A 27,675-nucleotide genomic window follows, 5' to 3' on the forward strand; every position below is an offset into this window, starting at 1 on the left:
TACTACTTATAGTACAAAAAGACCAACATTTGGCTCTGGCAACCAAAAACACAAAAATCACATTTTATAGCACAGCTTTATTGCACAAGTATCATAATAATAAGCTATTCTGTTTTCCTGTTTAAATAAAAGAACCTAAACATTATATATGTACAACAGCAGACCTCATATTTAATTCCTTGTCAGTAAAAATAAACTACAATAAAACTAGATTCACTTTTTTTGTTAGATTGTTTGTGTCATTACACAAAACAGAAGGAGAATTCATGGTCATTACGTGCTGTAAATACACTGCAAAAAGTGAAATCTAAGTAAGATGAAATATCTCAAATAAGGTTGATATTTGCTTATTTTCTGTCTGATAACATCATTCTTCTCACTAAGCCAGGGGTGTCCAAAGTGCGGCCCGGGGGACATTTGCGGCCCGCAGCTAATCGTTTACCGGCCCCCCCCACACATTCTGCAAAAATTGCAAAATCGATAGTATTGCAAAAATAAAAAATAAACATTTTAAAAAAGTGGAATGAGGTGAAATCTAATGAGAAAACGTTGCAATGTTGACACAAAGTTGCCGTGCAGGCTGTTTTTTTCTTCTTTTGTCTTTGTTTATTTTTACTTTTTTTGCCATTGCTAAAAAAAAAAAATAAAAAATAAAAAATCTATGTTACAATGAATTATTACTTAAAAAATGTCACTTTAAAATGTTTTATGTGGAAAAAATATTGCATGTATTGTGTGGTTGCCATAAAAAAACATCAACGTTTTATTTGACAAAAAGAGCATAAAACAAACAAAATAATAGTTCAAACGTAAAATGGACAGATATATCTGAAGTTGATCTCGTAATTTAAGTGTGAAAAGTAAAAAAAAACCTAATAAAAGTGTATCACTTTATGAGTGGGAGACCTTTTGGATCCCAAATATATTTAGTGGGATTTTATTTAACTTTTCACTGTGATTACTCAACAATATTAAAGAATTCTAATCAATAGTGTCCTGCATTATTGATCTTTTAGGGTTCTAATGACTAAATACTGCATATTTCAGTTTTACTATAAAAAACAAAGTTGTCTTTGACAGAAAAAGCATAAAACCTGTTTTTTTTTAATTCACTTGATATCAACCTGAAGTTGATATAGAGATTATACTGTAAAAAAATAAAATAATAATTTGACTTATTTTTAACATTTTAATGACTGAGACCTTTGACTGGTCCCCGGGAGCCCTAAAGATTAAAAAAAAAAATCTATATATTTTGTTATGGTTTGAAAATGGAAAATGTCAAAATGGCCCCCGTATGCTTACATTTTTCCATGTGTGGCCCTCAGTGGAAAAAGTTTGGACACCCCTGCACTAAGCAGATTTGATGTTTGAGTGTTTTACTTGTTTTAAGTGTTTTGCTCCTAAATGATGTCAGTAAGATATTACAGCTTGTTGCTGAGATTTGATGAGCTATATTGAGTAAAACATGCTTGAAACTAGAATATCAACTGTTGCAAAGCTGTGTCATCAACACTCACAAGTAGAAAACTACTTTTTTAAAGTCATCATTTCTTATTTCAAGCATGAAAAAATAAATCATGATGCTGAGCGCATATCATTATGTCAAGATAATGGCACTAGCATTTACTTCATTTAAGAATATTTTTCAACATAGTGAAAAAGGTCTTTTTTTTCCTACCAAGAAAAGTGCACTTGTTATTAGTGATAATATACTTATTTTAAGCTATTTTTGGGTTCATTGAGGTTAGCTAATTTTTAGAGATGTCCGATAATATTGGCCGATAAATGCTTTAAAATGTAATATCAGAAATTATCGGTATCGTTTTTAAATTTTTTTTTTTAAATTAAATTAACATAAAAACACAAGATACACTTACAATTAGTGCACCAACCCAAAAAACCTCCCTCCCCCATTTACACTCATTCACACAAAAGGGTTGTTTCCTTCTGTTATTAATATTCTGCTTCCTACATTATATATCAATATATATCAATACAGTCTGCAAGGGATACAGTCCGTAAGCACACATGATTGTGCGTGCTGCTGCTCCACTAATAGTACTAACCTTTAACAGTTAATTTTACTCATTTTCATTAATTACTTGTTTCTATGTAACTGATTTTATATTGTTTTACTTTCTTTTTTATTCAAGAAAATGTTTTTAATTTATTTATCTTATTTTATTTTACTAATTTTTTTAAAAAGTACCTTATCTTCACCATACATGGTTGTCCAAATTAGGCATAATAATGTGTTAATTCCATGACTGCATATATCGGTTGATATCGGTATCGGTAATTAAAGAGTTGGACAATATCGGAATATCGGCAAAAAGCCATTATCGGACATCTCTACTAATTTTACTTGTTTTGGAAAGTCTTGACAATTCGAAAGTTCTTGTTCTATTGGCAGATCATTTTGCTTAGTTCAAATAAAATACCCCTCATTTTTTATTTATTTTTTTCTTGTTTTTGAACACTGACTTTTTGCGGTGTAACCAAAACAAACACTTCCATGAAAGTTGTGTGCAATAGCACATGGAAGACAGGAAGGAATGTAAAAAAGCCAAACGCTTGCTTTACTGCGAGCTACAGGTGCTGTTTACAGGAACTAGGGATGATACTCGAAACCGGTTTTCCCGGTTGTTTGATAAGAAAAGAACCGAGTCCTCGGACTCGAATCCCTTTTTGAGAACCGGTACCCGTTATCGAGACCACTATAGTAAAGGAAAAGAGTTGATTTTTTATTCGAATCCCGTCCCGACCAGAAATGCTCCGTGGGACATCACAAGAAATGACGTCACGTAGCTCAGTCATTAGGCGCAGATAGCGAAAGCAGGAAAACAATGGACGGGAAAAAGCGCTCCAAAGTGTAATAAAGTTCAAAACAAAAGCTATAATCCAATGAATAACTTTACTGAGAGATTTTAGCAGGATAAAACACATGACGGACACTTTTACGACCAACCGGAAACATAGCAACCAGGCTAGCAACGCACCTCCTTTACGGCAGCTGTCGCAACCTTCTTGAAACAACCGCAGCACATACATATATATACAACATATCTCCCTTTTTTAACTTTTGTTTTTCTTTCCTTGTAAACGTTACAAAATCACACTGTAGATGTGTTGTCTGTCTAATTATAAATAATGCAGACGAGGCGTGTTGGCTGAGTTCTTGATGTTTACTTTCACAGCGTGGCAACATGCAACACTTTTCGGGGCTACCGCGCATGCTCGTAACTCCCGTTGCATGATGGGTAGTGTAGTTGTTATATTCTCTCGCTCATAACATTTTTCCCCCTATAAAGAAATAATGTTAACTCAATAAAGTGTATTTCTTTTTTTAGCTTTAACTTTTCATTTTTTAGCATTGTAACCACATTTGCAAACAACTTTTCTCTTCATAGAATTTTCTTTCAATAAAGAAATAAAGTGCAAAAATGTCAAAGCATCATAACAAACAGTTATGTTCCAATAGCAGCAGAAGTGCACTTTTTGGAGAGCTGTATTATTTTCAGTTTTGTGCCCAAGGGACTGATTTTATTTAACACTATATTATTATTTATACACCTATAGTGATCACAGAGACAGCTTGTTTTTGTGTTACTGTATATATTTGTTTCTCTGAAAAATCCCACTTAATATACTTTGGGTAACAACAGTCAATATTTATTTATTTTATTTTATTTTTTTAGGTGGGTAACAGTCAATATTTATTTATTTATTAGATTTTATTTTTTTATTATATAATAAAAGTGAGCTTTTGTTAAACCAAATATTGTGTGTTTTTTTCCATATACAACAACCTATCTGGACTCCATAAGAGAATCGATAAGGAATCGGTTCGACAAGAGGATTCCATAATAGGCTCGAACTCGATAATTCCTTATCAAACATCATCCCTAACAGGAAGTGCCTTGACATTACTGCAAGCTACAGGTGCTATTTACAGGAAGTGCCTTAACATTACTGCGAGCTACAGGTGCTGTTTACAGGAAGTGCCTTAACATTACTGCGAGCTACAGGTGCTATTTACAGGAAGTGCCTTAACATTACTGCGAGCTACAGGTGCTATTTACAGGAAGTGCCTTAACATTACTGCGAGCTACAGGTGCTATTTACAGGAAGTGCCTTAACATTACTGCGAGCTACAGGTGCTATTTACAGGAAGTGCCTTAACATTACTGCGAGCTACAGGTGCTATTTACAGGAAGTGCCTTAACATTACTGCGAGCCACAGGTGCTGTTTACAGGAAGTGCCTTAACAATACGTTTACTGTGGTTAGCCGAGGGTTGCCAGAGGTCTTTCAACGCCGCAGAAAATGTGCGATCACTACAATCCGTCGAGGTCACTTGAAATGACGTACGGTGCTGTATGCTGCAAAGTATCCAAGTACTTTTGTATTTGCTGTAGTTGACAAGCCAAACAGGCCAAAGGTTAAAACGGGGGTCAGCAACACGCGGCTCTTTAGTGCCGCCCTAGTGGCTCCTTGGAGCATTCTTAAAAAAAGGATTGAAAATGCTTTAGTATGTTTTTTGTTTGAGGACAAACATGACACAAAACTTCCCAATTGTTAGAACTAGCACTGTTTAATATGTTTGTGTGTACGCTTCACTGATGACACTATTTGGTCAACATCCCTTTGTCCTACTCATTTCGGCGGTTCTTGAACTCACCATAGTGTGGACTGTGACGCAACAGTTTGTTTACATGTAAAATCTTCCACTCATTTGTCTCATTTTGTCCACCAAATGTTTTATACTGTGCGCGAATGCACAAAGTTGAGCTTTGTTGATGTTAGAGTGCTAATCAGGCATGACTGCAAGCTAATCAATGCTAACATGCTATTTAGGCTAGCTGTATGTACATATTGCATCATTATGCCTCATTTGTAGCTATATTTGAGCTCTATTAATATCCTTTACTTTTATCCTCTTTGTATATAATATATATTTGCATGTCTCATGACACATTGGCTGCATTTCAGATAGTTGTTTGTGTGCCATGTCGTTCCAGACCACAGCAAACATTACCTAGCTTGCCAAAGATTGTAATTAGAAGAAGACAGCCTGACGTTTCCTTTAACTGGGACACACACATCTATACCTTTGGCCATTAAAAGCCAGTCATTTCCAGGAGTTATCTCAACTTTTGATTTACTAATGGTTTCTATTGTTGTAAAAATGTGTAGAATAAATATTACATTTCAATATTTCTGTCCACGAACATTTGCTTCAGCCTGCGACACATAGTCATTTTGATAGTAGGCTATTATAACTACTATGGACACTGGTCATGTGTTGCCTTCATTATAAGACTTATATACGGCTTTTCATTTTTTGCAACTCCAGACGGATTTGTTTTTTGTATTTTTAGTCCAATATGGCTCTTTCAACGTTTTGGGTTGCCTACCCCCGGGTTAAAGGGACCCTATCCTGCCGTTTCAGGGGCTTTTAAAATGATATTGGACCCCGTTGGGGCACTACAGTATGTTTCTCGGAATACTCCATAAAGATTAAGTTGTGTACAGGGTAAATCTAGCTTCTTATCTTCTTGGCCAAAACACCTGGGGCCGTACTTATCAAGCTTCTTAGAATTACTCCCAAGAAGTCTGCTAAGAGTTGACTTAAGAGTAAATAAATTCTTGGCTGAAAGCTGCACTTAAAAGTTAGTTATCAAGCGTCTTACTCACACTTTCAGCGAAGTGTAGGACTGAATCTTAAGTGTCACACTCAGAGCTGAATTACGACATTACTATGTACCGTAAACGCAATTTTAGGTGACGTCATTTCTGTGTCCATAGAAATGAGCAATCACGGAAGGGAATCCGTTGTCTAAGAATAAAGAAATATCTTGGAAATATTTAAGTGGACAATGGGAGTGTATATTTTGACAATAAACTACAAAATAATACAAAACAAACTAGTCCCCGCCGGCACTCACGCTACCGCTCCCTCTCTTCTCTTCTCTCGCCCACACACTCACTGACGTCACTCACCTCACGGCCACACACATACGCTACTGTCATAACATTTTCTTTCCAATTCATTAATTAGGCAACTAATTTGAAACTGGTGTGGGTGGCTCTATATATACTAGCCCACTGCAGACACATGCAGAAATCAACAAGGAATCGAAAAGTATTAAATCTGTGACAAAAATAATATCCGCTCTGTCTAAACGATACCGTTTGATCAGCTGCTCGTCATCAAAAAACAAACAAACATTGTTCCGTTCCCTGAACGTTCGCGCACGTCTCTCTCGCCTCAGTGCCATCCCCTGCTGGCAACTCCTAACCACTTAAGACACCTCTGAAGGTCTCTTAAATATTGTGGAGAGTAGGAGTGATTCTTAGACTTAAGAACGTTGATAAAAAGCTTTTATTCTTAAGTTTGAGAGTAGGACTAAATTTTGCAAATTCTCAGGACTTAAGTGTAAAATGGCACTCTAAGAAGCTTGATAAGTACGGCCCCTGGATTCTGCAGCCTCCTCTCAGACCACGCCTACTCTGTCAGAGTCAGGGTCAACTCCAGTAGCTGCATAGGAGGTACCTTCCCTTAAGCAGTTACATGACAACATAACACTATCAGCAAACAGTAAAGGATCATTGTATATTGGATATATTTAGATAAATACTGGGAAATTTGGCATAGAACTATGCTTTGTACACGAAACAGCCGTCTGTGAAGTGGCTGAGGGGCAAAGACTGTCAAGTTAGTCTTTAGCTCCCCAGAAAACCAAACAATCTTCCCAGTACTGCCTTACTTACTCCGGTATTGACATTCGGACACAATTCTTGTACCAAAAAAACAACATTCTGGCTGCCGTTTCAAAGACAACAAACCGAGCAGTGGGCAACCATCGAGTTGCCATAGATGACATTTTCAAGCTCTCTGGGAAATCTCGAGAAGTAACCCACTATTTACGAGATTCAAGAGTGGAATAAATATGATACAAGGAATGACTTAAAACACACCAACGTCTCGATATAGCCCCTCCAGATTATGTAGAACAAATAATATAACAATATTTATAATATCTATGCTCAAAAGTTGTGGTCTAGAGCAGTGGCCCCCAACCACAGGTCCGAGAACCGGTACCAGTCTGTGACGCATTTCCTACCGGGCCGCAGAGAAACATTAGATCAGGGGTCACCAACGCGGTGCCCGCGGGCACCAGGTAGCCCGTAAGGACCAGATGAGTAGCCCGCTGGCCTGTTCTAAAAATAGCTCAAATAGCAGCACTTACCAGTGAGCTGCCTCTATTTTTTAAATTTTATTTATTTACTAGCAAGCTGGTCTCGCTTTGTCCGACATTTTTAATTCTAAGAGAGACAAAACTCAAATAGAATTTGAAAATGCAAGGAAATATTTTAAAGACTTAGTCTTCACTTGTTTAAATAAATGCATTAATTTTTTTACTTTGCTTCTTATAACTTTCAGAAAGACAATTTTAGAGAAAAAAATACAACCTTAAAAATGATTTTAGGATTTTTAAACACATATACCTTTTTACCTTTTAAATTCCTTCCTCTTCTTTCCTGACAATTTAAATCGATGTTCAAGTAAATTTATTTTTTTTATTGTAAAGAATAATAAATACATTTTAATTTAATTCTTCATTTTAGCTTCTATTTTTTCGACGAAGAATATTTGTGAAATATTTCTTCAAACTTTTTATGATTAAAATTCCAAAAAAATATTCTGGCAAATCTAGAAAATCTGTAGAATCAAATTTGAATCTTATTTCAAAGTCTTTTGAATTTCTTTTAAAATTTTTGTTCTGGAAAATCTAGAAGAAATAATGATTTGTCTTTGTTAGAAATATAGCTCGTCCAATTTGTTATATATTCTAACAAAGTGCAGATTGGATTTTAACCTATTTAAAACATGTCATCAAAATCCTAAAATTAATATTAATCAGGAAAAATTACTAATGATGTTCCATAAATTATTTTTTTAATTTTTTCAAAAAGATTCGAATTAGCTAGTTTTTCTCTTTTTTTTTTCGGTTGAATTTTGAATTTTAAAGAGTCGAAATTGAAGATAAACTACGTTTCAAAATGTAATTGTCATTTTTTTCGTGTTTTCTCCTCTTTTAAACCGTTCAATTAAGTGTAAATATCATTAATTACTAATAATAACATAGAGTTAAAGGTAAATTGAGCAAATTTGCCTTTTCTGGCAATTTATTTAAGTGTGTATCAAACTGGTAGCCCTTCGCATTAATCACTACCCAAGAAGTAGCTCTTGGTTTCAAAAAGGTTGGTGACCCCGGCATTAGATCATTTATTGACGACTGCATTTTCTCCGACTTAACTTTCGTCTGTACCACTAGACACACCAATAAGCTTGTTAATAGATGTACAATAAAACTCCTCATAGGAAGTTGCTATATCTTTGTGACATGATACAATGCACATTAATGAACATATAAAATATAAATGTGACAGATTGTAGCCAAAGGCTGATTTCCATCTGCAGTCTGCAGTGTACCATGAATTGATTAACGTGGACCTTGACTTAAAGAAGTTGAAAAACTTATTGGGGTGTTACCATTTAGTGGTCAATTGTACGGAATATGTACTGTACTGTGCAATCTGCTGATAAAAGTTTCAATCAATCAATCAATCAAAGTCCCCAGCAGGTTGATGGTAACCAGCTGGGGATCTCATTGCAAAGAAACAAGTCCAAGGCTCTCACTAATTCAGCGTTCTAGCGAGTTGTATTTTTCATGCACTTATTTTTGCTGTATATATCTGGCACAAGTGGAAAGCCGGTCCCTGGAAATAATGTCTCTAGGGGACCCTTTAATAACCAACATGATATTATGAATACTTATTGATACTAATAAGAGGGTCTGTAGATTTGGCAAGAAACCGAAAACATTCCTGAGCACAAGGCATCAGTTGACCATGCAGCAGAGCGAGTGCAGGATCGTGGCACAGGTCCTCTCCCCTCCTGGAAAGTCATGTAAATACATCTCGGTCTTGCTAAACTGATTGGCGCTCAGCTGCAGCGGAGTCTGGTCAGGATAAAAGTCACGCTGAGGAAGATCCACACCACCAGGAGGTTGGGGCTGAGGGCCAGCAGGGGCAGAGAGTACAGGAGGCTGGGGTCCACGCGGAAGTCCCGCACCGGCAGTAAACCACTCAGGTTCTTCTGGATCACCCCCTCCCTTGTCCCAATGCTGAAGTGCAGGGGTGGGCAGGGGAGGAACCATGAATCATGAACATGGGTGGGAGGAATGAGGAAAGATCCAGGGGGAGGAGGAAGCCGTAAAAGGAGAGGATGGCAAAATAAAGCAATAGCACAAACATACACAGAGGTGACCAAGCCAAGACAGGAAAACAACAACAACAACAACAATGTCCAGCAAAAACGAGGGTAATGACAGTCAAATATGTGGGAAACAGAAAGCAGGAGAAGGAGAGAAAGAGACATAAAGAGAGAAAAGAAGGGACAATTGAGAGAGACATCATTTAGCAAACATAAGCAAGTATACCTCTAAAGTTCTCTGCGGTCATATGGAGTGACAAGGGAGCAAAAAAGATTTTTTAACAAAATAAAAACGCCAACTGAATATAAAAGAAAGAGGATAACCGTTTTTCCAAAGGGTGAAGACTCAGGCCCACGTGACCATGCTAACATGCTAGCTGTCTGAGGAAATACCAGTGACGGCCTTTTGATACCTGGGCCAGAAGTGGGGATTTAACACACCTAATCTTTGAGATTGATTGAGACTTTTATTAGTAGGTTGCACAGTGAAGTACATATTCCGTACAATTGACCACTAAATGGTAACACCCGAATAAGTTTTTCAACTTGTTTAAGTCGGGGTCCACTTAAATTGATTCATGATACAGATATATACTATCAGATATATACTATCATCATAATACAGTCATCACACAAGATAATCACATTGAATTATTTACATTATTTACAATCAGGGGTGTGGAGGGAGGGGGGGATATGGACATCAAGTAGTGGACATAGAGAGAGAGAGAGAGAGAGAGAGAGAGAGAGAGAGAGAGAGAGAGAGAGAGAGAGAGAGAGAGAGAGAGAGAGATCAGAAGGCATAAGAAAAAGTATCTGCATTTGATTGTTTATATTTGATTATTAGCAATCCGGGGAGGGTGTTAGTTTAGGGTTGTAGCTGCCTGGAAGTGAACTTTTATTGCGGTTTTGAAGGAGGATAGAGATGCCCTTTCTTTTATACCTGTTGGGAGCGCATTCCACATTGATGTGGCATAGAAAGAGAATGAGTTAAGACCTTTGTTAGTTCGGAATCTGGGTTTAACGTGGTTAGTGGAGCTCCCCCTGGTGTTGTGGTTATGGCGGTCATTTACGTTAAGGAAGTAGTTTGACATGTACTTCGGTATCAGGGAGGTGTAGTGGATTTTATAGACTAGGCTCAGTGCAAGTTGTTTTACTCTGTCCTCCACCTTGAGCCAGCCCACTTTAGAGAAGTGGGTAGGAGTGAGGTGGGATCTGGGGTGGAGGTCTAGAAGTAACCTGACTAGCTTGTTCTGAGATGTTTGGAGTTTAGATTTGAGGGTTTTGGAGGTGCTAGGGTACCAGGAGGTGCATGCGTAATCGAAAAAGGGTTGAACGAGAGTTCCCGCCAGAATCCTCAAGGTGCTTTTGTTGACCAGAGAGGAAATTCTGTAGAGAAATCTCGTTCGTTGGTTGACCTTTTTGATTACCTTGGTTGCCATTTTATCACAGGAAAGATTAGCCTCTAGAATGGAACCTAGGTAGGTGACCTCATCTTTCCTGGTGATGACACTGTCACCCACTTTTATGGTGAAGTGATTGACTTTCTTAATGGCACCATTTTCCTAATCCACTTCTTAATAGCCATCAGGACCACATCATCTGCAAAAAGCAGAGACCTAATCCTGCAGCCACCAAACCGGATCCCCTCAACGCCGTGACTGCGCCTAGAAATTCTGTCCATAAAAGTTCTGAACAGAATGGGTGACAAAGGGCAGCCTTGGCAGAGTCCAACCCTCACTGGAAACGTGTCCGACTTACTGCCGGCAATGCGGACCAAGCTCTGACATTGATCATACAGGGAGCGGACCGCCACAATCAGACAGTCCGATACCCCATACTCTCTGAGCACTCCCCACAGGACTTCCCGAGGGACACGGTCAAATGCCTTCTCCTAGTCCACAAAGCACATGTAGACTGGTTGGGCAAACTCCCATGCACCCTCAAGGACCCTGTCGAGAGTATAGAGCTGGTCCACAGTTCCACGACCAGGACCAAAACCACACTGTTCCTCCTGAATCCGAGGTTCAACTATCCGGCGTAGCCTCCTCTCCAGCACACCTGAATAGACCTTACCGGGAAGGCTGAGGAGTGTGATCCCACGATATTTGGAACACACCCTCCGGTTCCCCTTCTTAAAGAGAGGAACCACCATCTGTTCTTGATGGAAGTCTTCTCAATAATACGGTGACATGTGACGGTATCAAACAAAATCTTGGTGAGTGTCGTTTTTTTATGGCTGTAAATAAACTAATCTCCCAGAATCCTCTACGCAGCGTGGTACCGGCAAGGTGGCGGCGTGGAAATCCGTAAACAGGAAGTGAAGTGTGTTCGTACTCAAACAAGCCCAGGCCAAAACAAAACCTCTTTGGAACCATGTAAACTCACACAATAATGCTAATTCTGTGGAAATGCTCCCCACCCACACGGCTTGGTACCTCGTCTGAGCGGCTGTGACTTAGATGACCATAGTAACTAATGACGGAAGAAGATTTTTTTCATATATCCATATTTAAGTGTTACTTCTTTATTTTCATAGTCATATTACAAAACAGCTAGTGTGCTAGTGTTCTTCCAATTTGTTCTTTCAATCTGTAAGTAGTGTCGGCCTTGATAGTTTGGAATGCAGGAGTGCAGAGATAACTCAGGGAGTAGACATAACAACGGGAGTGGGAGCGAGGGAGAGAGGGAAGAAAACAGCACTTCCGTGGGTTTGGGGGGAGATCGATCTTGGCTGGGCTAGGGAACGCTTCTGTACTGGATTGGTCTCACATTTGTTTTCAAAGCTTTGAGAATAAACCACAAAATACCAACTACTGCCTGGTGATCAATTTAAACTTCAGCTTATGTGCCATTAAAAGAACCTGGGAGAGACTAGCAAATTTTTTGTTGTTTTCATAAAGAAATACAATCGTGTGTGCTTACAGACTGTATCCCTGCAGACTGTATTGATATATATTGATGTACAATGTATATATTGTGTTTTTAATGTTGATTTAATAAAAAAAAAAATAAAAAAATTTTTTTTTGTTTTTTTTAATTTCTTGTGCGGCCCGGTACCAATCGGTCCGGTGGTTGGGGACAACTGCGATACAACACCTTTGGGATGAATTAGAACGTAGACTGAGAGCCAGGCCTTCTCGACCAACATCAGTGTGTGACCTCACCAATTCGCTTTTGGAAAAATGGTGGGAAATTGCTATAATGTCTGGTTCACACCAACGGCGCTTGCCGCGCTTTAAAGCGGCGAGCAAAGCGCCGTCATTTTTGTCAATTTTTCCACGAATATCCCGATCTCCGAAGTAATGTTATGCTTTGATATGCTCTGATACTCTCTGATACGCTCTGATACGAATTAGTTGCCGCTTTGTTACCGTTCCTCACGATTTGATCCCGCTTTGATACGCTTTAAATCACGCTTTGATACGTTTTATTACGCTTTATTGGACTTTATTACGCTTTGATGCGATCCTGACGCTTTAAATCAGGCTCTGACACGATTATCAAGCTCTGTTGTGCATTGTTACAACAAAAATAAGAAAAAATGAGAAAAACTCAGTATACTGTTTTCCACACATTTTTTATATTCATATATTTTTTCAATTTCTCTTTTTTTTCGCTATATTATGTTTTATATCTTCATTTCTTTTATTTCTTTGTCATCTTAATACATATCTATCTTTCATTTCTTATGCTAGTTGACAATAAAAAAAGCCTTTTATTTTACTTTTTATATTCATTTATTTTTTCAATTTCTCTTTTTTTTCCGTTATATTATGTTTTATATCTTCATTTCTTTTATTTCTTTGTCATCTTAATACATATCTATATTTCATTTCTTATGCTAGTTGACAGTAAAAAAAGCCTTTTATTTTTTTTTTATATTCATTTATTTTTTCAATTTCTCTTTTTTTCCCGTTATATTATGTTTTATATCTTCATTTCTTTGTCATCTTAATAAATATCTATCTTTCATTTCTTATGCTAGTTCACAATAAAAAAGGCATTTCTTTTATTTTTTATATTCATTTATTTTTTCAATTTCTCTTTTTTTTCCGTTATATTATGTTTTATATCTTCATTTCTTTTATTTCTTTGACATCTTAATAAATATCTATCTTTCATTTCTTATGCTAGTTGACAATAATAAAAGGCATTTCTTTTATTTTTTATATTCATTTATTTTTTCAATTTCTCTTTTTTTCCCGTTATATTATGTTTTATATCTTAATTTCTTTGTCATCTTAATAAATATCTATCTTTCATTTCTTATGCTAGTTGACAACAATAAAAGGCATTTCTTTTAAACGTAACATATTGTCTTTATTATTAACATTTTCATACAGAAAAATGATAGACAGTAATGTCAAACTGCAACATCAAACAGCAGAAGTGCAGAAACAATGATCATCGTATAAAAAAGGCAATGATGCAAAAGAGAATGGATTTGTAATCCTGTGTTGGTTTTACATCAAGTTTCAATGTCACTAGTCAATATCAGTCACTTCCTATTGCGCTTTGAACCAAGATCTGTTAAGCTTTCCTACGCTTTGAGTCAAGCTATGCTGAGCTTTGTCAGGCTTTGTCACACTTTGATACTCTCTCTGCGCTTTATTCCATTCTTGACAGAGCGCAGAATTTTTTTAAACCGTTTAAAAATTTTTGGCGAACTTGCCGCATGTCCCGCTTCACTACAAGCTTTCCCACCATCCATTAGGACCCTCACGCTTTAATCAGGCTTTGTTACACTTTAACGCCGCTTTGCATGCCGTTGTTATTTACAGCTGAAATGAACCATAAAAAATGGCTTGACCTTCATGAATGTATCATTTACTGAGGGGACAACTTTCTGACTGTTGGACACCGTGGAACAAAGCCAGAATTTTTAAGTCAAATCCGGTTTAAATCAAATTATTTTGTATATTATTACTTAGACTTTAGTAAAAGAAGTATGACCTCATATTGTCTGTTTATCTAGATCAGGGGTCGGCAACCCGCGGCTCCGGAGCCGCATGAGGCTCTTTGACCACTCTGATGCGGCTCAGCTGCATACTTGCCGACCCCCCGATTTACCCAGGAGACTTGTGGATCTCAGTGCCTCTCATAGAAAACTCCAAGGGCAATTATAATCCTATTTTCACTCTAATTACTAAATTAAGGGCGTGCCCTAAATGCACTGCAGTAATTGTCCTCTATAGCATTTACAAACAGCGTGCCACATGTTGTATGTAGCTTTTACTTGCACACGTAGGAGACAGCAAAGCATACTTAGTCATCAGCCACACAGCTTACACTGACGGTAGCCGTATAAAACAACTTTAACACTGTTACGTTACAAATATGCGCCACACGGTGAACCCACACCAAAAAAGAATGAAAAACACATTTCTGGAGAACATCCACACCGTAACACAACATAAACACAACACAACCAATACCCAGAATCCCATGCAGCCCTAACTCTTCCGGTCTAGATTATACACCCCCGCTACCACCAAACCCCCCCACACATCAACCCTCCCCCCTCCGTGTGTCGGTTGAGCGGAAGAGTTAGGGCTGCATGGGATTCTGGGTATTTGTTGTGTTGTGTTTATGTTGTGTTACAGTGCAGATGTTCTCCAGAAATGTGTTTGTCATTCTTTTTTGGTGTGGGTTCAAAGTGTGGCGCATATTTGTAACGTAACAGTGTTAAAGTTGTTTTATACGGCTATACCGTCAGTGTAATCTGTGTGGCTGTTGAAGTAGTACGCCTTGCTGTCACTTACGTGAGCAAGCTGAAACTGCATTCTACATGTGGTCAAGCAGGTAGGTACACTGTTTGGGCAGACTGTAGAGGGCGCCAAAAGCAGCGCCATCACACCCTGATATTCGGGAGTCTCCCGGAAACAATGAGGGGGTTGGCAAGTATGACGCTATCAAGCGCCATTCATTCAAAACTCGCGGGCCGCACTAACATCAAATTTCCATATTAAGGTGCGTGCCGGTGCGTGTGTCTGAGACCCCTGGTTAACATAGCACAAAGCAATTTAAGCTTTGTATGCAGTGTTTTTTATTTTAAATTTAATTATTTTCTTTGTGGCTCCCATTATTTTCTTTAATTTGTGAAACTTGCCAAAATGGCTCTTTGAGTTTTGGTAAAGGTTGCCGACCCCTGATCTAGATGGTATCAGTGTAGAAACATACTGTACTACTCTTCAATACGTCATCAGCCTGATTTGTTTAAACTACCCTGAATTGTGAAATGTGATTTCAACACAAACTACACACTTTTTACAAGAACCTTTAGTTCCAGGAATTAACGATTCCAATAAACCTAAAATTCCTGAACTTTTACTGTAAAAAGTCCTATTGATGTGGCAGCTGATCGAACAAGAAGAAAAATAATCCAACATACCGGAAGCAGGTCAGCCATGAGACATGCTACAAAATGAAGACTCTCGACTGGGAATGCAGTTACACAATTTCATGGATCAAATAGTAGAATTCAAGTTTGATAAGTAAGTTCCAACATTTGAGGCCAGCAGAGAAGGCCATGTTGGTTCACCACTGGTAAAGTTCCAGTAAGGGGAGGTCATCTTCAGCACCCCTTTTATGCATGTTGTGACATTAAAAAAAGAAATAAAGAGGAACCTCGATTTCCAAACCCGACTATTTGCGAACTTTTCGATTTACAAACTTTTTGGTCGAGCCAAGTCTTTGTGTACAAACGCTTGATTGAGTCATGCCTGCCAGACTAAACACTGACTCATCATTGTAGCGTACACTCACTTTCTGCACATAATAGTCACATCATAGTGCTTCATTCAGTATGCCTGCCTTTTGTATGTGACATGTGTAACTTCTACTGCACGAGTTTCTGCACATAATAGTCACATCATAGCTCAGAAGCCCCCCGTCTTTTGCGCTCGGTGTCTGCTTCTTTTTTCGTCTGCTCCTTGCGGGTAGATTTTGATTTCTTAAATGTTTAATATTTTAGCAACATGGTTGTTAAAGTTCAGGAGTTTTGTTATTTTGAATGTTTGTGAGGGCACCATAGTGGCTTGTGTGTGTGTTGGCAGCGCATACAGGACAGTTCAGCTGGTTGTTTTGGCTTGTTATTAAAAAGAAAGTTCATCCATTGTTATGTTTGTCTGCTGGGAATATTGTAAACAAGAAAAGAACCAGAGCATGTAGACATGCTAACCTTTCTTCATTACAACTGTTAGTCACTCACTGGAATGAGTAGAATTGGTTGGACTGGATGTTTATTTTGCACATTTTAAAAGCAATACTTAATGTTTACAGTGCTCCAGAATATTTAGATTGGCACTTTTTTGTGCTGGATGTTTATCTTTATTTTTGCACATTTTAAAGCAAAATAAGCAATACTTTTACTTTTGTTGAAATGTTTACACTGTTGTTACAGAATATTTCGTTTTGCACTTTTTTGTATTGGATGTTTATCTTTATTTTTGCACATTTTAAAGCAAAATAAGCAATACTTTTACTTTTGAAATGCTTATACTATTGCAGAATATTAAGATTTGCACTGGATGTTTACTTTTATATTCGCACATTAAAAAGCAAATAAGCTACTTTTAATTTTGTTAAATGTTATAAATGTTTACATTGTTACAGAATATTTTGTCATGTTGTTGTCAATGTTGACTGAGTGGCCATACTTTTTTTTTTTGTAAATAAAAGCCATGCCTTTTGAAAAAACTGGCCTACATTAATTTTTTCATCTTCATTTTAAATAAAAAAATAATCGGTAAAAGGAAAAATAATCTATAGATTAATCGAAAAAATCTATAGATTAATCGAAAAAAACAAAAATAAAAAAAAAAATCTATAAATTAATCGATAGAAAAATAATCGTTAGCTGCAGCCTTATTTAAGTTGTGTTCAAAGTGTGCAACCCTTCATTAAAATAGGAACTTTAGTCAAATCTGAAACCCATTATTCATGTGCACATTGTTTTGAATTGGGAACTAATTAAATGAACTTTTCGATTTTCATAAACTGTTGAAGAATTGAGTAAGTTGGTAAATTGAGGTCCACCGTAATTTTGAAATTCCCTCGTTAAACTCAATTCCTCAGTCTCCTGCGAGCATGCATGAGTGACCAGCACGATGCCAAGCAGCGATGAGGACAGAATAGTGCTGGGTAGAACGTTTCAAAGTCCAAAAAGCCAAAGAGTCCTACCTGCGCATACAATCCAGGGCCTGGGTGAAGACCTGCGGCGCCATGCCGTGCTCGTGCTGCAGGATCAGACACTGCTCCAGGGTGATCGACATGGCCGTCCGGTCCTTGGCGCTTTTGCAGCTGGTGAAACGAACGCCGTTAAGCCGGCGACAGATCTGAGATCGGAATAGAGAATCATTGAGTCTGACAATGAGATGGAATGATTGAATGGAAAGGGAGTTCACCTCAGCCGATTGCCACAAGATGTCCACATTCTTATTTTTCCTTGACTCCACGTTCTTGCCCAGAAACCTGAGCAACTCCGGGAGACAAGTCTGAGAACGGGACCTTGGGAGGCCTGGTGGTTGCAAGCATAAGTACTGAGTCCACTTACTGGTAGATGTGAGCTTCGTTCTTTCTCAACACTTACAGTCCTCAGGCAGAACTTCTTTAAATTGTTCATAGTAAGAGTTGAGCCTCGTCAAACTTTCCATGTTGATGGTCTCCTGAAGAGATGTGTCTCCAAACCTGAAACACACAAAAACGTCTCCAGTCCAAAGCCAACTGGCAAGTACAAGCTGTTGGATGCCAAACGGGCCTCGGCCACACTCACTTCTCAGCCAGCGTCTGCTGCTCGTTGATGCCCACGTTAAAATGCACCGGCTGGACCCTGAGCAGCATTCCGCTCTGGATCTCCCGTGGCAACGCATCAAACATGCTTCCCGGCAGAGGGATGCGGACGTTGAAGCCGTCACGGTTGCCGGTGATGATCGGCAACATGTCCAGGGCAGAGCTGCCGGTCGCCTGTGTCACCTTCAAGGTGATGACACGGTGTCGTTATGCGGCTTGTAAGGAAATAGCAGCAGCAATATTTGCACTAGCTTTTTTCAGAATTTGCACTGCAAACACTGAAATCTAAGTAAGATGAAATATCTCAAATAAGGGTGATATTTGCTTATTTTCCGTCTGATAAGATAATTCTTCTCACTAAGCAGATTTGATGTTAGAGTGTTTTACTTGTTTTAAGTGTCCTAAATGATCTCAGTAAGATATTACAGCTTGTTGCTGAGATTTGATGAGCTATATTGAGTAAAACATGCTTGAAACTAGAATATCAACTGTTGCAAAGCTGTGTCATCAACACTCACAAGTAGAAAACTACTTTTTTAAAGTCTATTTCTTACTTCAAGCATGAAAAAAAAAAATCATGATTTTGACAAAATTGTGTCTCTTAATTAAAACAGATGACAGCCAAATGGACTTTGCTGTTTTATTTTCAATGAAACAATAGAAAATACGTACTCATATAGTAGTACAGTTGGCACAGTAAAGGCTGAAGCTTAGAGGTGACAGAGCTTTCGCCGCTGCTGCTCCCAACCTCTGGAACGACCTACCTCTTAGTGTTAGACAAGCCTCCTCTCTTCCTGTTTTTAAATCTCTCTTAAAAACATACTTTTATTCCATGGCTTTTAACACTGAGTGATATCCATCCTGCAATGGCGCCCCATAATACACCTGCTGTGAACCTGTTTTTATATTTTATTTATTCATTTTTTATCGTGTTCTGTTTGTGTTGTGTTGTGTTTGCTCGGTTCTCGTATTATTTTTAACCTGCCCATTGTACAGCACTTTGGCTACCCCTGTGGTAAATTTTTTTAAATGTGCTTTATAAATAAAGTTGATTTGACAGTACAGTAAACTGACAGTTAATATTTAAACATTTAACATTTCAAACAATTTGGAACAGAAATAGTTCATGCACATTCAGATAAATTCCTCAAAGTTACAATTAAAAAATGTTTGGCCGGGGGCCGGGCTGTATATATGCGCACTAATTGACTGAAAGAGCACACACTTGGTGCGATGATGTCATGTTATCCATGGAAAAACGCATTTTTAGAGCATATGATTTGCCTGAGCGGCTAGGAGACCCCGAGAGTAACAAGCGCTTGCCTTGTTGCCTTTCCATTAAGAACAATAAATTAGTTTTTAGTAGAGATTTATAAATGCTTTAAAATGTAATATCGGAAATTATCGGTATCGGTTTTTTATTATCGGTATCATTTTTTTTTGTTTTTCTGTTTTTTTTAATTAAATCAACATAAAAAACACAAGATACACTTACAATTAGTGCACCAACCCAAAAAACCTCCCTCCCCCATTTACACTCATTCACACAAAAGGGTTGTTTCTTTCTGTTATTAATATTCTGCTTCCTACATTATATATCAATATATATCAATACAGTCTGCAAGGGATACAGTCCGTAAGCACACATGATTGTGCGTGCTGCTGCTCCACTAATAATACTAACCTTTAACAGTTAATTTGACTCATTTTCATTCATTACTAGTTTCTATGTAACTGTTTTTATATTGTTGTACTTTCTTTTTTATTCAAGAAAATGTTTTTAATTTATTTATCTTATTTTACTAATTTTTTTAAAAAGTACCTTATCTTCACCATACCTGGTTGTCCAAATTAGGCATAATAATGTGTTAATTCCATGACTGCATATATCGGTTGATATCGGTATCTGTAATTAAAGAGTTGGACAATATCGGAATATCGGATATCGGCAAAAAGCCATTATCGGACATCCCTACTCACAAGTATAAAACTACTTTTTTAAAGTAATAACTTCTTACTCCAAGCATTACAAAAAAAAAAATCATGATTTTGACACAATTGTGTGTCATAATTAAAACAGATGACAGCCAAATGGACTTTGCTGTTTTACTTCCAATGAAACAATAGAAAACACGTACTCATATAGTAGTACAGCTGGCACAGTACAGTAAACTGACAGTTAATATTTAAACATTTAACATTTCAAACAATTTGGAACAGAAATAGTTCATGCACATTCAGATAAAGTCCTCAAAATGACAATTAAAGCATATATGCGCACTAATTGACTGAAAGAGCACGCACTTGGCATGATGATGTCATGTTATCCATGGAAAAATGCATTTTTAGAGCATATGATTTGCCTGAGCGGCTAGGAGACCCCGAGAGTAACAAGCGCTTGCCTTGTTGCCTTTCCATTAAGAACAATAAATTAGTTTTTAGTAGAGATTTATCGGCAGATAATATCGGCAGGCCAATATTATCGGCCGATAAATGCTTTAAAATGTAATATCGGAAATTATCGGTATCGTTTTTTTATTATCGGTATCGTTTTTTTTGTTTTTTGTTTGTTTTTCTGTTTTTTTTAATTAAATCCACATAAAAAACACAAGATACACTTACAATTAGTGCACCAACCCAAAAAAACTCCCTTCCCCATTTACACTCATTCACACAAAAGGGTTGTTTCTTTCTGTAATTAATATTCTGCTTCCTACATTATATATCAATATATATCAATACAGTCTGCAAGGGATACAGTACGTAAGCACACATGATTGTGCGTGCTGCTGCTCCACTAATAGTACTAACCTTTAACAGCTAATGTTACTCATTTTCATTCATTACTAGTTTCTATGTAACTGTTTTTGTATTGTTGTACTTTCTTTTTTATTCAAGAAAATGTTTTTAATTTATTTATCTTATTTTACTGATTTTTAAAAAAAGTACCTTATCTTCACCATACCTGGTTGTCCAAATTAGGCATAATAATGTGTTAATTCCATGACTGCATATATCGGTTGATATTGGTATCGGTAATTAAAGAGTTGGACAATATCGGAATATCGGATATTGGCAAAAAGCCATTATCGGACATCCCTACTCACAAGTATAAAACTACTTTTTTAAAGTAATAACTTCTTACTCCAAGCATTACAAAAAAAAAAATCATGATTTTGACACAATTGTGTGTCATAATTAAAACAGATGACAGCCAAATGGACTTTGCTGTTTTACTTCCAATGAAACAATAGAAAACACGTACTCATATAGTAGTACAGCTGGCACAGTACAGTAAACTGACAGTTAATATTTAAACATTTAACATTTCAAACAATTTCGAACAGAAATAGTTCATGCACATTCAGATAAAGTCCTCAAAATTACAATTAAAGCATATATGCGCACTAATTGACTGAAAGAGCATGCACTTGGTGCGATGATGTCATGTTATCCATGGAAAAACGCATTTTTAGAGCATATGATTTTGCCTGAGCGGCTAGGAGACCCCGAGAGTAACAAGCGCTTGCCTTGTTGCCTTTCCATTAAGAACAATACATTTGTTTTTAGTAGAGATTTATCGGCCGATAATATCGGCAGGCCGATATTATCGGCCGATAAATGCTTTAAAATGTAATATCGGAAATTATCGGTATCGGTTTTTTATTATCGGTATCGTTTTTTTAATTTTTTAAAAATTAAATCAACATAAAAAACACAAGAAAGACTTACAATTAGTGCACCCACCCAAAAAACCTCCCTCCCCCATTTACACTCATTCACACAAAAGGGTTGTTTCTTTCTGTTATTAATATTCTGCTTCCTACATTATATATCAATATATATCAATACAGTCTGCAAGGGATACAGTCCGTAAGCACACATGATTGTGCGTGCTGCTGCTCCACTAATAGTACTAACCTTTAACAGTTAATTTTACTCATTTTCATTATTTACTAGTTTCTATGTAACTGTTTTTATATTGTTGTACTTTCTTTTTTATTCAAGAAAATGTTTTTAATTTATTTATCTTATTTTACTATTTTTTTAAAAAAGTACCTTATCTTCACCATACCTGGTTGTCCAAATTAGGCATAATAATGTGTTAATTCCACGACTGCATATATCGGTTGATATCGGTATCGGTAATTAAAGAGTTGGACAATATCGGAATATCGGACATTGGCAAAAAGCCATTATCGGACATCCCTACTCACAAGTATAAAACTAATTTTTTAAAGTAATAACTTCTTACTCCAAGCATTACAAAAAAAAAATCATGATTTTGACACAATTGTGTCTCATAATTAAAACAGATAACAGCCAAATGGACTTTGCTGTTTTACTTCCAATGAAACAATAGAAAACACGTACTCATATAGTAGTACAGTTGGCACAGTACAGTAAACTGACAGTTAATATTTAAACATTTAACATTTCAAACAATTTGGAACAGAAATAGTTCATGCACATTCAGATAAAGTCCTCAAAATTACAATTAAAACATTTTTGGCCGGGGGCCGGGCTGTATATATGCACACTAATTGACTGAAAGAGCACGCACTTGGTGCGATGATGTCATGTTATCCATGGAAAAACACATTTTTAGACCATATGATTTGCCTGAGCGGCTAGGAGACCCCGAGAGTAACAAGCGCTTGCCTTGTTGCCTTTCCATTAAGGCAGGCCGATATTATCGGCCGATAAATGCTTTAAAATGTAATATCGGAAATTATCGGTATCGGTTTTTTATTATCGGTATCGTTTTTTTAATTTTTTTTTAATTAAATCAACATAAAAAACACAAGATACACTTACAATTAGTGCACCAACCCAAAAAAACTCCCTCCCCCATTTACACTCATTCACACAAAAGGGTTGTTTCTTTCTGTTATTAATATTCTGCTTCCTACATTATATATCAATATATATCAATACAGTCTGCAAGGGATACAGTCCGTAAGCACACATGATTGTGCGTGCTGCTGCTCCACTAATAGTACTAACCTTTAACAGTTAATTTTACTCATTTTCATTCATTACTAGTTTCTATGTAACTGTTTTTATATTGTTTTACTTTCTTTTGTATTCAAGAAAATGTTTTTAATTTATTTATCTTATTATTATTATTTTTTAAAAGGACCTTATCTTCACCATACCTGGTTGTCCAAATTAGGCATAATAATGTGTTAATTCCACGACTGCATATATCGGTATCGGTTGATATCGGTATTGGTAATTAAAGAGTTGGACAATATCGGAATATCGGATATCGGCAAAAAGCCATTATCGGACATCCCTAGTTTTTAGTATAAGTTTGCTGGTTTCAAGAACTGTAATGCCGAGCGCATATCATTATGTCAATATAATGGCACTAGCATTTACTTCATTTAAGAATATTTTTCAACATATTGAGCAAAAAGGTCTCTTTTTTTCCTACCAAGAAAAGTGCACTTGTTATTAGTGAGAATATACTTATTTTAAGGTATTTTTGGGTTAATTGAGGTTAGCTAATTTGACTTGCTTTGGAAAGTCTTGACAAGCCAAATGTTCTTGTTCTATTGGCAGATCATTTTGCTTAGTTCAAATAAAATACCCCTCATTTTTGTATTTTTTCCCCTTGTTTTTGAACACTGACTGTTTGCAGTGTGCAGCAGCAACATTGTCACACGTGTACCTTAAAGGTGACATTCCGCAGATCCATTACGCCGATGCTCATGTCCTCCAACATGGCCAACTCCTCTCCTAAGAACACATACACCAACACAGTACACCTTTTCAAAAGTCCAATTTCACCACTCACATGAGACACATTACATTACATACGGGATAGAAAACAATGTTTTCCACGGGTATGCACTTCCTCTGTGGGGGTGGATTGCGTGCAGTTTATTCTTATAGCCTCACCCGGAGTAAAACTCATTCTGTTAACTGACTATCTGTTGGTTTGAATTGAAGTTTGCCAAATGACGCCATCTACTGGACTGATTTGTATAATGACAAGTCAACCAGGCAAATCATTATTGATGTGATTGTGAGCTCGGAAGAGCAGACAGCGCTACATTTTCTGTAGTGGACCAAAGGACCACATATTCAGGCCTGTGCCAACACCCAAAAATCCTAAACATGTCCATCTGACAACTTATGACATGCTTGGTGATGTTGCACTAAGACAGGGGTCACCAACCTTTTTGAAAGCAAGAGCTACTTCTTGGGTAGTGATTAATGCGAAGGGCTACCAGTTTGATACACACTTAAATAAATTGCCAGAAATAGCCAATTTGCTCAATTTACCTTTAACTCCATGTTATTATTAATAATTAATTATATTTACACTTAATTGAACGGTTTAAAAGAGGAGAAAACACGAAAAAAATGACAATTACATTTTGAAACATAGTTTATCTTCAATTTCGACTCTTTAAAATTCAAAATTCAACCGAAAAAAAGAAGAGAAAAACTTAAAAAAAGAATTTATGGAACATCATTAGTAATTTTTCCTGATTAAGATTAATTTTAGAATTTTGATGACATGTTTTAAATAGGTTAAAATCCAATCTACACTTTGTTAGAATATATAACAAATTGGACCAAGCTATATTTCTAACAAAGACAAATCATTATTTCTTCTAGATTTTCCAGAACAAAAATTTTAAAATAAATTCAAGACTTTGAAATAAGATTTAAATTTGATTTTACAGATTTTCTAGATTTGCCAGAATATAATAATAATAAGTTTGAAGAAATATTTCACAAATATTCTTCGTCAAAAAAACAGAAGCTAAAATGAAGAATTAAATTTAAAAAATTATTTATTATTCTTTACAATACTTTTTTTTTTACTTGAACATTGATTTAAATTGTCAGGAAAGAAGAGGAAGGATAACCCCCCCCCCCTAGAGGGGGGGGGTTACCCACATATGCGGTCCTCTCCAAGGTTTCTCATAGTCATTCACCGACGTCCCACTGGGGTGAGTTTTTCCTTGCCCGTATGTGGGCTCTGTACCGAGGATGTCGTTGTGGCTTGTACAGCCCTTTGAGACACTTGTGATTTAGGGCTATATAAATAAACATTGATTGATTGATGATTGAATTTAAAAAGGTAAAAAGGTATATGTGTTTAAAAATCCTAAAATCATTTTTAAAGTTGTATTTTTTCTCTAAAATTGTCTTTCTGAAAGTTATAAGAAGCAAAGTAAAAAAATTAATGAATTTATTTGAGACCAAGTCTTTAAAATATTTTCTTGGATTTTCAAATTCTATTTGAGTTTTGTCTCTCTTAGAATTAAAAATGTCGGGCAAAGCGAGACCAGCTTGCTAGTAAATAAATAAAATGTAAAAAATAGAGGCAGCTCACTGGTAAGTGCTGCTATTTGAGCTATTTTTAGAACAGGCCGGCGGGCTACTCATCTGGTCCTTACGGGCTACCTGGTGCCCGCGGGCACCGCGTTGGTGACCCCTGCACTAAGATCATGCAGTAAAACACTTTAAGACCAATGTCTTGGAAACATATATACTTTCTTAGTTGAATTTGGTTGCTAGTTGTGTGTCAAACTCCAACCTGGAGAAGTGAATAGCACTTTATCAGGCCTCTACCTACAGACTTGTACAACTTGAGTGTACCACCCGAAGACTAATGGTATAGCTCTTAAGATCACTGAGGTAGGCAAGCCCCTTACCACAACAAGGTGGCAATCCCTCAGGGGGGGGACTAAAAATTGATTTGAACTTAATGGCCTAACTATTCAATTGAATTTACCGTATTTCCTTGAATAGCCACAGGGGCGCTAATTAATTTAAAACCTCCTGTTACTCCGGTGCTTACCAGAAGCCTGCGGGATGGCCAAGCATGCGCTAATTATTTTAAAACCTCTTCTCACTCCGGCGCTTACCTTATCATGAAAAGCACATTTAATAAAAAAAACATTATTATTGTCTTACCTTTAGGTATAAATGAGTCCATGCCAGTTCCTTTTGAAGAAAAGCATCGATATAGAAGTCTTCCTTATCTTTCTTCAGTTTTAAAAGTCTCTCTGTCTCGATGGAGATCTTCCTTTTAAGTATTACCTCCTGCTTCGATTGGAAGTCCAGTTTAGAAAACTGTTTTATTTTAGATATGTAATCCTCCATGGCAAAAGTCCAAGCAAACAATGGCTGCGCACTCTTGCTGCCGGTTGTCTTCTTCTGCTGCACCGGTGTTCTGCAGTACCAGCAGTCGCAAGAAGGATCACTAGCGCCCTCTACCACCAGGAGGCGGGAATAATTTAATGACTCATATTTGACCCGGCGGAAGTGCCAAGCATGCGCTAATTATTTTGCGAAACGAGTTTGACCCGGCTGTAATTCGAGGCATGCGAATACCATATTCCCCGGCGCCAATTCAAGGAAATACGGTAAGCCTAATTAGGACTTCACACACATTAGTCCATATTTACAAAAGTGAATTATGAATAATACAGAAACATACTTCTCAAACTAGTTCATCATCAGCTGCATCATGCCTCAAAGTTTCTGCATTCTCCTCTCATTTACACAGAAACCTACCAGTGCTGCCCACACTCTAGACTTAGCATTGGTTTATTGTGTTTTACCAACAGTCAACAGTCCTCCTTGTAGCCGGTCTGCTTTTGTGCTGAGTCCAATACGGACATCTTATCAAAGGAGAAAAATAAATGTCTTCTATGCACGATCAAATAAACAAGTGGCCCTATAGCTCTATGGCCATAAGTTGGAGTGTAAACTATGTTACCGTGTGACACATCCACCCTTTGATCAGTCACATGTCCGAGGTTTGAGAAGAACCTGCTCTGCCCCTATGTAAAGCCGACCTCGGAAGAGACCCCGACCGATGTGCTTGCTGGCAAATTCTGCTTTAAAATACACCTCAAGGGGACATCATATGAAACCAAGGTCATTTGCAATCATTTCCCTTTAATGGAAGCAACGAGTCTAAAGTAAAAGTTTAAAATACCATCTAAAAGTAAAACACGTTTTTAAAGCAATAGCCAGTTCAAAATGTATACTCAATAAAATAATACAGCGGCAGCGAACAGCTGCAATCAATCTCCGGCAATCTGCACACCTGGAGCTGATGATCAGACCTGCCTTCAAAAGCCTGCACAACCTGCCATCCCTGGCTGGAATATAGTCTTCTGTACCGTAAACCGATAACCCAGCTTTATGCTCTTTCTCTCTCTCTCTCTCTGTGTTTTCCCCTCCGTGTTTCATTGCTCTTCCTTGTCGTCCTCCCCAGCAATCTGCCTTTGTCCCCGCGTGATCGAGCTGTGCGCCTCGACTTCTCTTTTGGACTTTGGACTGCCACCCTCGATCCTCGACCCCTCGCATGGACACGGACTCTGACGCCTCTCTCTCGCCCTGGATCATCTGCCTGCTCCACGGACTGCCTTCCTGCCTCGTTCCTTCTCCTCGTTTCAACATTTGGTAAAACACTACAGCCTCACACACACACACACCTTGGATTTTGTCACACACCATTCCTTAGTTTAAGTATATTTAATATTGTGTTTTATTATATATATTGTACATATGTATACATATATAATAAAAATACACTACCGTTCAAAAGTTTGGGGTCAC

At 37.3% G+C, this 27,675-nt stretch overlaps 1 protein-coding gene across 8 annotated transcripts in view; it reads right to left on the minus strand.

Moving 5' to 3' along the window:
* The window catches only part of LOC133646989 (inositol polyphosphate-4-phosphatase type I A-like), a 92,441-nt gene that overhangs the window by 4,794 nt on the left and 59,972 nt on the right, over positions 1-27,675 (minus strand). For 4 of the 8 annotated variants that reach the window (XM_062043055.1, XM_062043047.1, XM_062043037.1 and 1 more), the window contains 5 exons: positions 23,756-23,823; positions 18,062-18,261; positions 17,879-17,976; positions 17,694-17,806; positions 17,470-17,624 (listed from right to left, as the gene is read on the minus strand). In XM_062043055.1, the coding sequence (XP_061899039.1) occupies positions 17,470-17,624; positions 17,694-17,806; positions 17,879-17,976; positions 18,062-18,261; positions 23,756-23,823 (634 nt within the window). Of the gene's footprint in view, positions 1-8,555; positions 9,197-17,469; positions 17,625-17,693; positions 17,807-17,878; positions 17,977-18,061; positions 18,262-23,755; positions 23,824-27,675 lie in introns of those variants that run through there. The other 4 variants (XM_062043021.1, XM_062043005.1, XM_062042998.1 and 1 more) reach the window with 2 other exon arrangements.

The sequence above is a fragment of the Entelurus aequoreus genome, linkage group LG01 (assembly GCF_033978785.1).
Source record: "Entelurus aequoreus isolate RoL-2023_Sb linkage group LG01, RoL_Eaeq_v1.1, whole genome shotgun sequence".
In the NCBI taxonomy this organism is placed as follows: domain Eukaryota; kingdom Metazoa; phylum Chordata; class Actinopteri; order Syngnathiformes; family Syngnathidae; genus Entelurus; species Entelurus aequoreus.